General features: G+C 39.1%; 1 protein-coding gene across 1 annotated transcript in view; it reads left to right on the top strand.

Moving 5' to 3' along the window:
* The first annotated feature begins 9,230 nt into the window (after nt 1-9,230).
* Nucleotides 9,231-16,162, top strand: part of smad3a (SMAD family member 3a) — a 42,551-nt gene continuing 35,619 nt past the window's right edge. Inside the window, exon 1 of the mRNA XM_073464065.1 lies at nt 9,231-9,941. Within this exon, the coding sequence (XP_073320166.1) occupies nt 9,739-9,941 (203 nt within the window). The 5' untranslated portion in view covers nt 9,231-9,738. The remainder of the gene's footprint in view (nt 9,942-16,162) is intronic.

The raw sequence follows: 16,162 nt of genomic DNA, 5'->3' as shown, positions 1-16,162 counted from the left end.
CAGGGAGATTACAGATGATTCTTAAAAACAAATGTTTGGTCTGTTTCTCTAATGCTCATCAGGTTTATAACTTCAGCTGAGTCAACATCCCGAAGCAAATTGAGTCCAAGAACTCCGATACGAAGCATGTGTTGTTAAATGATACCAAATGACGAGCTCGTATGTGGCACAATTGTGTGTGCTCCTCGCCTTGGCTCACCATCTCAAACTGAATGACCTCAACTCAATATCCTGTCTGCTATCAATGAGATTATGCAGGCATGCTAACAACAGGAAATTTGCTCTCACAGGGATTGACCAACAGCCATTTATAGTGAGTTATGACTCAGAGTTTAAGTCATGACAGCAGTGCCTCAGACCGCACTGTAAGACAAGCTTTTATTTTTATAATCAGGAACACTGGGGTTATCTCTGGGGCTGTCATTTCACATGGTGACTCACAGCTCGAGTGGAGGTAAATGTTTTCACTGCAGCTACAAAGACTATGGTCACTATGACTATATAAGGGACGAGAAGAGGCCTACCTGTGCTGTTAGTCATGTGTTTGTGTTCGATTCACTCACATGTATCAGGGAGAAGTCGCATCAGCAGAGTCACACATGCTGATGAGCAACACACATATGACTCTGCCGTACCAGGCTGTTACTGCAGGACACTCACACTGACCCACTTCCCTGTGAGGGCAGGGGGTCGCCCTTTCAATGCTTCTTCACTGGAACACAGTGCTACTTTAAGCATAAGGTGATTTAATTTTCCTTTTTACTTATATATGTAACTCAAGACAAAATGTACAACAATAAGAAAACAATAGCACACGTGCCATTGGAACAAACAAAAGACAAGTGTCCTATATCTCACTGGAATGTTACTTTCTGGGTGATTGTGTCTCATGTTAAGCGTAAATTTAGAAGAGAAGTGACACATGATTTTGAGTTTTTGCAGTGGAAAAACAAAATTTACTCCTGCCAAAGTGCTACTGTGATGAAGCCAAGAGCCACAACTACCACTAAGAACACTACGCTCATGTAATTGTTCTTTATATCTGTGAATTTTCCTCATTTTAGCAAGCTGCGGGGAGAACAATAACACATTTGTCATTCATGGATGATCCCACTAGTTTTTGACTAAAGATATTTAAAATTACCAGCTTTTAGGCCAACAAACAAAACATAGGAGACGTTGTTTGGACCTTTATGTTGGAAGATAACAATTTCAGCAAATATAATTGAACAGTTAAACACACACTGTGTTTTTTCTTCCACTAGGGGTCTTTCAATCAAAGCAATGAAAACTAAAGATGTCTGATGACTTTGTGAAGTAGCGTGAGATCATGGGAGTTGTTGTCTTCATTGGTAAACCACCATTTCTAATAAAAAAACTATCTGACGTCACTCAGAAGCAGAAATGTTCACTTAAGAGTTTTAGTAGTAACGTTTTAAAGTTTTATTACATTATGTTTTATCACGTTTGCTGTTTCCCTTCCTCAATCTCGTCTGTACATACTGTACAGTACATATAGACTTTCCCACAACCACCTCTGCATAAATAACAGCTGACCACATACATACATTACATGTTCCAGTGTTCTTTGCACTGCACTACATGTATCAACCAGACTGCAAACCACATGTAGGCTATATACTGTCAGTCATAATTTAATCTGTATATAGATTCTGTATTTTTTCATACATCTTGCCTGCAAACAATAGATGTTTGTCTGTTTAACTTTATAGACTGTGTAGTTGTACACCTGTATTTGTGTCTTTTCACAACATATGAAAGCCCACCAAGACCTACTGACAATCAAACTCCTGGCATGTGTCAGTTTTTCTGAAAACATTTTTGATCAGATGGGGGCATAATACAAGAGATTGCCTATGTGTCATTGAGCTGCACATAGCAGAAAACACATAGTGATGATAAGATGGGCTGTTGTGTCACATAAAGCCTGCGATTTGTCTACATGTTCAAACCCAGTGATTAAAATAACTTTGTAATTGTATTGTCAAGAAAACACCTGCCCACCACAGAATTTCGGACCACAAGCTTGGGACTGGCTCTGGCATTTTAATACCAGAAGTAACACTAGATAACAACTAAATCCAAGTGTTTATATATTAAGGTATAGCATGTTGGAATTCGGCATTAAAATGACTAAAAACGACTAGACTTTGTTATAAAAAATGTGTTGAGTTTTTTACTTACATTATCCCAAATTGTTTCCAACAATGTTCAGACTCAGAGAAATCCACAACTTTCCGCTACTTCCAGGATAGGGAAACAAAGCATTACCCCATCTGTGAACATTTGTGTCTAAGTCACATCAGATAGATTTTCATCAGCAGTGTTGGTTGTTTAATGGTGTATACATTAATGGTGAAGCAAGTTTGACGGCAGGAACTTTTGTGTTTATCCACCCCAAACAGTCAGCTGACATTTCTGTACATTAACCGTAAGCTAACGTTAGCGAGCAACAGCACACATCGACAGTGTGTGTGTGTCTGTGTGGTTAAATTCAGGAACTGAGACTCTGCTTGTCTCTGCTTTTCAACATTACAGAACATAAACACCCGAGGTCAAGTCTACCAATAAATGCTGCAGTCAGGTTGATAAACAGGAGTGAAGATATTTTCACTTTATAATCCAATAAATTTAAAACATTCAGTATTATAAATAACAAGTAATATTTGACATATACTGTATCTGAGCATGTTGTACCGTCCAGCCCATCATGATAAAACATAGAAAGAAAACGCAAAGGAAGTTAATCTTACCTTAATCTCAGAGGTTCTTATATCCATACTGTCATGTATATGGCATGTCATTTTAACAAAGCCCACCTTTTATTTGTACTTTGCATTAATGCAGGCTGGCACTGAGGATTTTGCTGAGTGACAGGCAATTACCCTGAGAGGCAAAATAGCTGTCTTCCTGTTATTCAAAGCACAGAGAGTTGAGCAACAGCCTGAAGTTTCAAAAGGTTTGTCACCGAAGAGTTATGAACCCAGAATTGTTTCCTCTGCTTAAGTGGATTATCTGAGGTAAACAATGGTCTCATATGAACACACATTTACAGAAATAAATCAGTGTACAGATGTCGAGAAACGGCTATTTGTGAAGCGAGAGCAAACAAAAGTGAAAGAGAGGGAAGGGAAGACAAAGTGTCATCTATAGTGTACTGAAGTGAGAAAGGACAGGCCAGCTGTATGTGGCAGGGTGTGTTTTCTGTGTGTGTGTAGGAGGGTTGTGATGCCGAGCTTCAGGTACACCATGTGCTCTGCCAGGCGCTGGAGGAGCTGTCAGGAGCTGTTGAGCGATTGATGGCTTTCTCAGAGAGAAAACACGGTGTCACGTTATTGCCAAGGAGATCAGCGAAAACACTTTTATTTGGTTCTCAACAGTTTGCCCTGAGCTCCTCACTCATACAGTTCACATACCTGAAACAACACCCACTTGTATTTCTCTTGGTCATAAATCAAATACATGCAGAAGATTACACCCACACTGTATATATGTAACATGATTTTGACAAATATTGAGCTTGGATTTCTTAGGTGTGCAGAGACTTTTAAATCTGTTGCTAAGTTGTGACAACCTCATAGACACATCTGTGGCTCTATAATTACTAACTCTACACATATTTCTGCACAAATCTTATATTTAGTGGTTTTCAAATACTCATGGTGGAATGTCGCAAAGTATAGTAACGCAAAAACTGTACTTAAAGTCCCCCTGCAGCCAAAAATGTGTTCCTGTTCCTAGTTGAATGTTTGAGCTTTACTGTGCAGAATGATGTATGAGCAGAGTTCAACACTAGAAGGCTGATTTCACATTCATTTTATTCAAAGTGTTAATTTCCTCTGTGCTTATTGAAAATTTGATTTTAAGAGGTGTGGCCTACAAACGTGATTTGTGACATCACAAATAGATGGTAAGCCAATCCTGGTCCAATATTCAGCAAACACAAGTGTGATGAGGAAACTTGAATCCTCCAGTGCACATACACTGAGAATGGACTGAATAGGTGACATCTTGTGTCCAGCTGTTAAAGTTGTGAAGTGGACAATATTTGCATATTTATATATTTTGGAATTTTTAATGAGGGAGAAGGAGTAGGCGCCATTTTAAGGTGTTAACTGTAACACTAAAAATCTACATATAATGCATCAGTTATGACAAAATACATTTTTGATCTGCTGCTACGTTATGAGTCATCCAGACCTCTGAGGTCATCAGGTACATCTCTGCTTTCAGTCCCTAGAGCCAAAACGAAACATGGAGAGGCAGCGTTCAGTTATTATGCACCACATGTCTGGAACAAACTCCCAGAAAACTACTGGTCCACTCCAACTCTCACCTCTTTTAAATCAAGGCTGAAGATCTTTTTATTTGTCATTGCCTTTTATTGAAGCAATTTTAAGGCTTTGATCAGTATATCAAACTGCACTGTAACTTTCATTGTCAATGTCTCTTTTAAACCTGTTCTATTTTAGCTTATTTTTCTATTTTTTAACCTGTTTTAATGTTTTGTTTCTTGTTGTCTTCCTACTTATTTTTTAATGTCTTTAAATGTAATTGTATGCCCCTGTAAAGCACTTTGAATTGTGCTATACAAATAAACTTGCCTAACATTCTAATAATATGATTTAAATGATATGAAGCACACAGTCACACTGAGTTCTTTAACTTTTGATACATTAAATACATATTGCTGATAGTACTGCAGTTTTACAAAAGATTTTCTGAATTTGGTGCTTTTTACTATTGTACTAGTGTAGTATTTTTTGATCGTCTTATTGCAAATTTTTCCTGAGTAAAGGATCTCAGTCCTCAGTGCTTTCTATCTTATATTCCAAAATCCTGTACTTTTCACACAATTAGTGTTTGTTATGGTTAATTACGTATATAAAACTATATAAACTATACTTTTCCTTTTTTCTTTTCTTTATATTCATGGCATTTAATGTAACATTGAATTTAAACATTGCTTGCAACAAAAATACGATATAATATAACTAATATATGTGATATATATTACAGTAGATAAAAAATATAAGAACAGGTACAAGAGTTAATCAAATTAAGCTACTCAAGGAAAACTTTATGGTGGATGGTATATTAAAATCATAATAAATAAAAATAAATACACTTTATTAATACAATAATTATTTTTTCAGTTTTAAAATGTTTTGTTTATCAACATAATTATAATTTCCTCTGTAAGTTAGCCAAACATTAGTCATCTGTGTCCTTATCTCTTCCATCCAGAGACCCACAGTTTCTATTCTTTCTGACCCTTTTACCCCATTGGGACACCAGCTGACATCACACACACCCACACACACACCCACGCACACATACAAACACACACATGCACTCTGGACCAAGTCCCCTGAGGTCGAAGCCAGCACAATGTCATTATCATCCATCGGATTGCACGTGGTCACTGCCCATTCAGTCTTGCTGACGTGCCTTTTGTGCTCAGTAATTCTTCTCACAGAAGGACCCCCCTTCACCCCCACAGTCCCCTGTTCACCCCGTCCAGCACGATCTACCCCCAGTCTGCTGCGGCCCATCTGTAATCCCATCCCCCATCCTGCACCCCCATATCCGCCCTGTCTCACCCTGCACTTCTCCAAAACAAACCAGCTGTCTTGGCCTGTCGTGTCCCCGGGGGCGTAAACAGGTGCCGAGAGGGCCGCAGGGCCTCAGCATGTGACACATGGCAGCACGCTCCTCCAGCCTGCTCCTCCAACCTGCCAACACACCAGAGAGGCAGACAGAGTGGTGTGTTTTACAGCTGTGGACTTGATTGTTACCACAGACGAGGAGCGGCTGAACCACTGCAAGTATCTCACTGGGTCAATAATGTAAATGTTTGTCATAGTACTGATTAAATTATCTAACATTCATGAAGATTAATAAAGTTGTATGTGACCTTTTTATTTGAATGCATTATTTTGGCTGTAAGCATGAAGGAAGAACCTCGACATGCCTTCAGCAGGTATAAAAATATGCACTGCTGTGTGACCAAAATAGATAAAAGGAAGGGGGTCTGTCCTGTTGAGCCTGAAGCCAGCTGTATTTTTAGCACAAACTACACACTGTGCTGCTCAAAGAGAAAGGGGGGGGGGGAGCTGCTGGACGGAGGTCAATGCGCCTGTACACACATACCAAAACGGTAACCACAGGTCGATGCTACTATTCATGTAAGAGTGTGAACTGTCAGAGGAGGCACTGATTAAAGGTTTGCACTTCTTGACAATAAGACGGGGGTTAACTTCAGGTTTGGATCATTTTTAAATCAGTTTAGTAAATGAAATGTAGCTCGGTAGTGGCTAATGGGGATCCAAATTAATTAATTAATTAATTCAATGTTTTTTAAACCATTTATTAAGCAATTATTTACTGTAAAGTTGCAACTGATTGGTTAATAAACACTGTTTAGTTCATCTATAAACATTATTTGGATGGCCGTTATAAAGTTGCAACTGATGTCAATAAACCTTTAAAATTGGTCAAAGGGGCATTATGTCATTTTGGAGAAGACATTCAAACTCAGAATCTTAATATTTACATTTTTAATGAGGTAATAATCTCAGAAAACTCATAACTTAATAAACAAGCTGTTCTCCGAGGAAAATTAGCTCCCCAGAACACTATTTAAAGCTAGAAAGGTGGCAGGGTCCGCCAAATATAAACAGAGTAAATCAGTATGAAATTGTGTTGTCCTTTAAGGTCAGCTTGGTTATTCAGTTTATTTAGTCATGAAAACGAAGAGAGTTTGTTTATTTAGTTTGTTTAGGCATAAAAAATCAATCAATGAAGATCTTTCTCTTCTGATTAAAATTTCTTCCCCAAAACTACATAGTGCACCTTTAACAGTGAAATAACTATTAACTATTAAACTAAAAAATAACTAAACTTAAGTCAATAAAGAATTGAATAGACTTTTGCAACATTTTGGGGCTCTTAAGATGCAAGTTATTCTTCTTTTGTCTCATCCAGCTCTGATACTCTTTGTGTATTACACTACTTGCAAAATTGGAGTTTGTAAATGCAAAGACAAGTGCACCATCTTCTTTGTGCACAACTTTTACAACTCTTTCAAGCACTTGCAAATAAGGCACCCAAGTTTGGAAACTGCTTTTTACTGCAATAAAATCTTTCTTTTGAAGCTTGAAGAACAAAGGCAGCCCCGCACCCTAAACTGTCCCACTATCACTCTCTCTGCTGAGCTCAGCTGTGCTCACACTCTATTGTGCATCTGGCACTTTGACTCCTTGACACTGTGTGTGTGTGTGTGTGTGTGTGTGTGTGTGTGTGTGTGTGTGTGTGTGTGTGTGTGTGTGTGTGTGTGTCCATGGACCAGTGAGTGTGTTAGGGAGGGGGATGCACGTGTGGATGCATATGTGAGCGTATGCAGAAGTTGTGGTTTCAGGGGCTGAGCCGCGCTGCACACCAAACTGCCACCTTGTTGAGGAGGCGTCTCGTGTTCGTAGCTCTGACAGGCTGAGACAAGTCTGCAGCTCAGCTTGTACCTGAGAGCTTGATTTTCACACCTTCCATGATAACATACAGCAGCTCTGAGTTATTTACCCATGTGGAGAAACCCAGTAGCAATTACTGTAAAGATGCTAAATGTCAACCCCCCTAAGTCTTTGTGCAGTAAACACACACAGGAATGTGTCCTTCTGTAATAGCAGTTACATGACTGCACGTTGTTTTCCAAAAATATAATGGAAAAGAAAATTGAGTGTATTTTCCCTTTTAAAGTTAAAAAGCTAAACTTTATTACCCTGTGGAGGGAAATTAGGAGGTAAGAACATCATGGCTCTCTTTGGACTATAATTATGTTACGTAGATAAACTGAAACAGATGGATGATTTCATTTGGGGAGTTTTAAAGAGGATTCACAAAGAATAAATTAAGCATCTTGGTCTGTGGAAATGTAGTTTTTTTCTCATGTTGATCAGTGTTTCCCAAAACTCAAGATGACGTCCTTGCATGTTTTTGTTTTGTCCACAAACCAAAGATATTCAGTTAAGTGTCTTAGAGGAGGAAAGAAAGCAGAAAATATTCACATTTGAGGAGCTGGAATCAGAGAATCTGGACATGTTGTCTTAGAAAATGACTCAAAAAGGATTAATCAGTTATCAAAACAGCTGGCAATTAATGTAAAAGTTGACAACTAATTGGTTAACTGACTCATTGTTTCAGCTGTAATCTCATATTAGCAGGAGTAATGTGGAATATCAGATGTTGGCTGTCTTATCAAAGGAACAGTTCACCCAAAAATGAAAATTTAGTCATTATCTATATGTCGATGGAGTCAGGTTTCACAGTCCACAAAACATTTCTGGAGCATCATAGCAAAATATCGTGCAACATTCTGCTAAGCAACTGAAGTAGATGGGGACTTGTTTTGAAATGATTTCAAACTGATAAAAAGACAAAAAATGGCTTCATACAGCTCCTGTGGCAAAACTCCAGAGTCCAGAAGCCCCAATATCCCAAACTGATTTGAAAAGACATTATTTACACCTTATTTAAGACGAAATTTTCACCATGGTTGCTAAGCTAAAAATCTCTTGGATTCTGCCTCAGGAGCTGTATGGAGTCATTTGTGGGGGGGTTTGGTTTTCCCCTCATCTAGTCCCCATCTACTTCAGTTGTTTAGCAGAATACTGCAACGCTGTTTTGCTGCAAAGCTCCAGAAATCTTTTGCGGATAAAGAAAAGTCACCTGACTTTCCATCGACAAAGGGTGAGTAGATGTTGACTGAATTTTCATTTCTTGGTTACCTTATCCTTTAACATTCTCCAATATGTGAATGGGATTTTTTCTACATAGGCCTCTAAGGATCGACAAAGAATAATTGCATCTTTGTCTGTGGGAATGCAGTTTTTCCTCAGTTTAAGCAGAGCCGGCATATCATTTTTCAGATTCAGCCACAAAAAGAGACCAACTCCAGGAGAACAAGGACCTTAATTTCATCAAACTTTCCAAGTGCACTCACATGCAATGAACTGCCTTGCTCGGTGTTGCATAATAACTAAATCAAGTGATGTGTGCACGGGTGTGCGCATGCAATTTTATCAGCACAGATAAAGGCATTGGATTGTGCAATATCAGCGCAGCACATTTGGCCAGCTGCTCAGGCTGGCCTTTCACAGGTCTGCTGTGCAGTCTGAAGCCTGAATAGAGACTCTCAGCAGCAGCTCCTGCATTTGCATTTGATGCAGACTTCGAGCAGACTTCAGCCGGCGACCCAACACGGCGGAGGACTCTGAACTCAACAAAACTTTGCTGAACGAGGGTTAGAGCACCCGGAGGAAAACACCAGCAAAGTGGTTTCACTTCGATGTTTGGGCTTTTTTCGAGTCAAAAAAGTAGTTTGGGTGTGATTAAGGTTGGGTGTATTTAAAATAGCTCCGGCTTAAAAGAAGTGCAGACGGATCTAGGTTTCTTAGCGGAGGAGCACTAAATCCACAGCGCAACAGTCTGCCGGTGCACAGTCCACCGCTGAGCTCGAGCCAGACAGACAGAGTGCGCTAAAACTGGAGGCTTTAACTCTGAGATGCATCTGTGAGGCGCTTAATAAACAACAACAACCTGTCTTCAGCTAAACAACGCTTTCTTCTCAACTATCTGGACCGTGTGAAGAGCGGCCGTCCCCGTGTTTTGTCCAGAAAGGACGCACTTCTCGACACTGGAAGGACTTAAACTGAACTCAAGATGTCAATTTTGCCTTTCACTCCCCCTATTGTCAAAAGACTTTTGGGCTGGAAGAAGGGAGAGCAGAACGGCCAGGAGGAGAAATGGTGTGAAAAGGCGGTGAAAAGTCTGGTGAAGAAGCTGAAGAAGACGGGACAGCTGGACGAACTGGAGAAAGCCATCACCACCCAGAATATCAACACGAAATGCATCACCATACCAAGGTAAGGAGAGTTAAGGCGCCGCTGTTGATGGTGACCGTGAATGCAGCATCCCGAGTTAGCTAGCCGAGGTGGACACTGTTTATTTAATTACAGCTTTGTTACACACACGTATCGTAACTGTGGCATGCTCACCGTACACATGTTTACTTGACAGAGAAGTTTCCACTTCCTGTCTCACGTCAATATTTAACTCTGCTTTCCTTTTGCGTTTATTAACAGTAACATGGAGGTTGAGGTAATGCTCCACAAGCTAACACTGGTCCATAAAGAAAGCTAGCAAATCATATCTCCACTTTGTTGCCATGCCATCAAATGTACACTTTGAAACAGCTTAGCTCATCAAATTGGCTTTTAACTGGCGTGATTTAGTTCACGAGGGGCTATAACGTTAACGTGTGCATTGACGAGCCAGCAGCGCACATGCAAAGCAAAAGCACAAATGGAGTCCAAGTTATATAACTTGGCCTTAATCTGGGACGCTTTCTAACGCTGTGGGTTAGTGTGAGTGCGTAGGCGACTCAGTGGAGCTGTGGCTCTCCTTTCACTGCCTCCATACAGCCTTTTGTGTAGTATCCACACTGTATTTACACTCTGGCATGAGATATCAAACTGCTGTATTATAGTTTGAGGGATTCAGTCGTCACTTTCCTCCTCTGATGAAAGGTTGTGACAGGTAAGAGCTCAGGAGGAGCTGTTTGTAAACATAGACCATGTCCTCTAAAAGGTCTCACTTTCTAAAAGTGTGTTTCATATCAGTAGAGGTAAGGTTGGGTGATATGGCCTTAATGTAATATCCTAATATTTGTTTAGGCTTTATCACGATACATGATTTATATCTTGATATTTTAAAATCTCCTCAAAAGCACTTTATTTCCACCAAATAGCCTGATAACGATATTGTGACAGTCAGGAGGACTATCGATACTTACACAATGAGATTTTTGATTAATAATCATCAGTCGTGTGGATATAATGATGTGTACAGGCATGTATGAAGTGATGTAGTTTGTAGTCCTGAAACCCGTAAATCTATCTATCTTTCTATGATAAATCTGTGATGTTTTTGAATTAGTTTTGGGTTAAGTGCCACAAATAAGGTCTGTGGTTACCACAGACTCAAGATGTTTATACGTATTGTTCTACGACATAAAAATACATCATTAAAGTCCCACATATTAATTCTAAAGTGCTTACGTGTCTTAAAAACGGCAGTTGCTAACAAGTGGCTAGATGAGACTACAGACGTTGTCACAGACTTTAAACGTCATTACACCAAACATGGAGACTCATCTACTCACTGGTCCGTCTTTACAGGCCGACTTCAGGTACAAACTATTCTACTCTAACTTAACAACTTGTAGATGGATCAATTTATAGAAAACGTGAATAGTTATTGTGTAGTAAGATGTCTATTTACATTTTGAAAATCACAACATGGTGTTCATCTGTGAAGATTGTTTGCTGCAGAGATTATTTTCTGCAATAATCCAAAATCCAATTCAAAAATCCCATAGGCATTTTGATGAGGGAACCAGGGCCATGCTAGCTTCCAGGTTAGCCTACAAAAATATGTCATTGCTACACCACTCTATAGGAACATGTAGAACATTGTAGTACTTTACTGTAAAGCCTTTAAAACTGTGAAATAACAATAACCAAAATGTAAGACTATATGTATATATATATATATATGTATGTATGTATGTATATGTATGTATATACAGTCATGGAAAAAATTATTAGACCACCCTTGTTTTCTTCAATTTCTTGTTCATTTTAATACCTGGTACCACTAAAGGTATAATACAATGAACACGACAAAAAATGCAGCTGATCACATAATACTTTATGTCCTATTTGACATTCTTAAGCTTAATTGTATTCCCAGGGTATATAAGAGGCCATTTCATGTCATAAGCAGCACTGCACATGCAAAGGCTTAGAGTGGTTTCCTGCTTACATTCAAGCCATAGCACAACTCAGAAGTTGTCAGCTCTCACATAATGCCTAAAACAAAAGAATTATGTGAAGCCACAAAGGCAGCCATCTTGGCACTGCTGGAAATTGGCATGAGTGAGAGACAGGTAGCAAAAAAACTAAAGATCTCCAAGACAGCTGTTCATTACAACAAGAAAAAACAAGCCGAACACGGCACTACCAAATTGCTACCTGGCCGCGGCAGGAAACGTCTCTCTACCCCACGAGATGACCGTGCACTCGTCCGTTCCTGTGTCAGGAATCGTCGTCAGACCTCCAGGGACCTTAAAAATGAGTGGGCACTGTCGAGAAATGTGACTTGTTCGGCAAGGACAGTTCGAAACCGACTTGTTGAAGCTGGTCTGAAGTCACACAGAGCACGGAAGAAGCCCTTCATCAACGAAAGGCACAGGAAGGCCCGGTTACTCTTTGCTAGGGATCACAAGGATTGGACTGTTGATGATTGGGCTAAGGTTCTCTTCAGTGATGAATCCAATTTTGAGTTGAAGCCCACTCCAGCTAACTTACTGGTTAGGAGGAGGCCTGGAGAAGCCTACAAACCAGACTGTCTTGCCCCTACAGTAAAACATGGGGGTGGATCAGTGATGATCTGGGGTTGTTTCAGTATGAGTGGAACAGGGCAAATGCAATTGTGTGAAGGGCGAATGAACCAGGTCATGTACAGGGCTACTCTTGAAAACAGTCTTCTTCCGTCAGCTGGAAAACTCTTTCCTGCCTCGAATGACTGGATTTTCCAACAAGACAATGCCCCTTACCACACAGCAAGGTCAGTTAAAGCCTGGATGGAGAACCACAACATTCGCACCATGCCTTGGCCTGCTCAATCACCAGATCTGAATCCAGTTGAAAACCTATGGAAAATCATCAAACTCAAAATGGAGAACCACAAGCCCAAAAACAAAGCAAATTTGTTTGAATTTGTGCAACAGGAATGGGCTGCTGTGACAGCAGAACAATGTCAGAAGCTGGTGGAGAGCATGCCAAGACGCATGGCTTCAGTCATCAAAAACAATGGTTACGCAATCAAGTACTAACTCCTGTGTGTATCATGTGTTTAAAGCAAACAGAAAAGAAAACATGGAATGCTTAAAAGCAGTGTTTTTGGCAGTACAGTGCCATAGCTATTGATGTAAGAACTTAAGTGATTTTGGTTACTATCAAGAAAACCATGGAAAATGGCTAGATATCAGCTCTTAAATTAAACTCTTACGAGCTATTTTTGTTGTTATCATTATATTTGTCCAAACAAATGTACCTTTAGTTGAACCAGGCATTAAAATGAACAAGAAATTGAAGAAAACAAGGGTGGTCTAATAATTTTTTCCATGACTGTATATATATATGTGTGTGTGTATATATATATGTATGTGTATATATATATATATATATATATATATATATATATATATATATATATATATATATATATATATATATATATATAGTGTCATATCACGATAATGATATAAAACTGTATATTAGAGCCTGACAGATATATCAATGGCCGATATTGGCCTATAACAGATATATGGGGATTGGCTTATATGTTGTCTGATATGCGTCAGTATGAAAACTTTCTATTTAGGGATTCTAATGCAGAAAAAGATGCTTGGAAGACTTTATAATTATTAAATTCCCAGTGAAGTTTACTGTTTCAGTGCAGTGGTTTTTTCTATAAGCACATCTGAGAGATCATTGCCAAATACGTGTGTGTAGTGGCCAATATATCAATATCGACTTAGGCCCCAAAAATCGAGTATCGGTTGGGCTCCCAAAGATATTCAGTTTACTGTCATAGATGAGCAAAGAAACCAGAGAGAAATCATAGAATTTGGACATCATTCTTAAAAAATGACTCAAAACAATTCATCGATGACCACATTGTTGGCAATTAATCAATTAATCGACTAAAGGCTGCAGCTCCAATCTCAGTTCCTTACAGTCTGTGTATCAGACTAGCAGGAGTAATGTTGAATTTAAGTCTTTGTCTATCTTAACATTCTCCAATATGTGAATTGCATTCCTGCATACAGTATAATAGACCAGCATCTATTACACTCAGTTGTCAGTTTTTTCTTGTATACCTACAGTAGTAAAACTTGATTCGCTGCACATTCAGTATGTCATTGAGGGTGTAGCTGCAATGAAAGGCAATAAATGGATTCATTGATTAACAGAAACATTTTTTAATAACCTATTAATAATTTGAACAAAAATACCGAGCACTCACCAGTTCCAACTTTTCAAATTTGAGCTTTTAATGCTTTTGTTTTGTCACATAAACTAAACATAATTTGGTTTTGGACAGTTTGTCAAATTAGTTAAGACATTTGAATAAATCATCTTGGGCTTTTTACAATTTTCTGACAAAAGAAGATAATAAAAAAACCTCATTCTTATTATTTGATTTATCTGGAAAGTAAGTGGCTCTTTAATAATTAATGAAAACATTCATTAGTTGCAGCCATAAATGAGAGTAGTCTAAATAACCGAAAGACCTCTTGCTGTAGTGCCAAAGAATTCAAAAGCCACACAATCTACAGCGTAGGATTTATTACTGGTTTGTCAAATTAGACCGCATGAGTCTCAGGCAGGTGTAACTCAAACTGGCAACAAAGTGTGTGTTCACAGCTCTTTAATTTTCCACTACTTTTGCAAGTTGTAAGTGACAAATAAAGGCCTCAAACTTCTGCTTGTGTCCACAAAATCCCAGTTGCATGTGAGGGAAGTCAAGATTTAACAGCACGCAGGGCACGCCCACATTCTTGATTGCCACAAGTGTGCATATCACAGCTTGCACAGGCCTGGACCAGCGTTCAGACTTAAGCCTCCCCGGAAAGTTGAATAACATTTGCCATGATCCAGGTTTCATCTTTCCCACCAATAATGCCGAGGGGAAGAGGCAGAGTGCATTAAGATGACCCCAGATCAGAACTGGCTGTCAGTGTGGCCTAACAGTGTCCCTGGAGAGCTGCTGTTTCTATTAATTCCCTGTACGTTCTGGCTCACTGCCAGCAGCTGCCTGCGTGTTTGGGCCTGTCCACAGGGAGGTCAGCTCCTATCTCTTGCTGATACATGAACTCCCTGATGAGGCTCGTCGCTACACCTCTTGATGACGGTTGGCCGTGATGCTGAGTGCTGAAGGAAGCAGGCACTGTGTATTGATTGAGTCTATAGATGTATCCGGTGGTGGAAGAGCAGATCAGGTTTCTGCTGTGGTAATTTGAGGTAGGATTGCTGGTACTGAAATAATGGAAAACATGTTATTTACTCATCACAGCTGAATGATCAGATCTTAGAGGGCCGAATACCAGAAGCTGATTTTGAAATCTGAAAGCTGACATTTTCCAGTTGTGATTTTGGGCTATGTAAATAAAATTGATTAGATTTGATTAACAAAGGTAATGATTTAAGTATTTCTCGAAACTAAAGCTGCAACGATCAATCAATTAGTTGGCGACTATTGAATTCATCAGCAACTATTTCGGCAATGGATTCATTGGTTTGGGTAAGAAACATTTTTAATAAATTCTCTGATTCCACCTTCTTAAATGTGAATATTTCCCGGTTTCAAGCTTCTAAAATGGTAGAATTTACTGCTTTTGACAGTAAATCAAAAATAAATAAAAAAATAAAACATTTAACATTTAAAACATTTAATTAAATCACCTTGGATACTAACACATTGTGATGGCTACTTTTCACTGTTAGTTGATGTTTTATAGGTCATACAATTATTCAATTGAGAAAATAATCAGCCAGTTAAAAGTTGATGGAAATAAATGTTATCAAATTTACTGTTTCAACACCCAGATAGCAAAATTGTTGTGGCCCACATTTGGCCTACACCAGACACATTCATCCTGCCCACATACCACGTTGAATGATGGCCGTTGGGCAGTCCACTCCTGTTTGCAGGTCTGAGCCACAAGCAGGCCAGAACATGACCACATGTCAGCCAAGAACGAAAATGAATAAACCAGAACTGGCCCAAATCTGGACCACAGCCCTTCCACGCAGGCAGGATGAACATGTCTGGTACAGTTTTGCTATCTCGGCAGTAGAGATGCAACAGATAATTTGTCTCAGGCTGTGAGACACTTTTCTTACTACAACTTGCATTTTGTTGTACAACCCTGTGTTATAAAAAGACAATTTAATGAACCTATGAACCATATTTAATCATTTTGTTGTCAACTATTAAATTAATCGCCAACTATGTT

The sequence above is a fragment of the Pagrus major genome, chromosome 4, assembly GCF_040436345.1.
Source record: "Pagrus major chromosome 4, Pma_NU_1.0".
In the NCBI taxonomy this organism is placed as follows: Eukaryota; Metazoa; Chordata; class Actinopteri; order Spariformes; family Sparidae; genus Pagrus; species Pagrus major.
The sequence above is the reverse complement of the archived record's forward strand: the minus strand, read 5'-3'. Positions and strand labels throughout refer to the sequence as shown.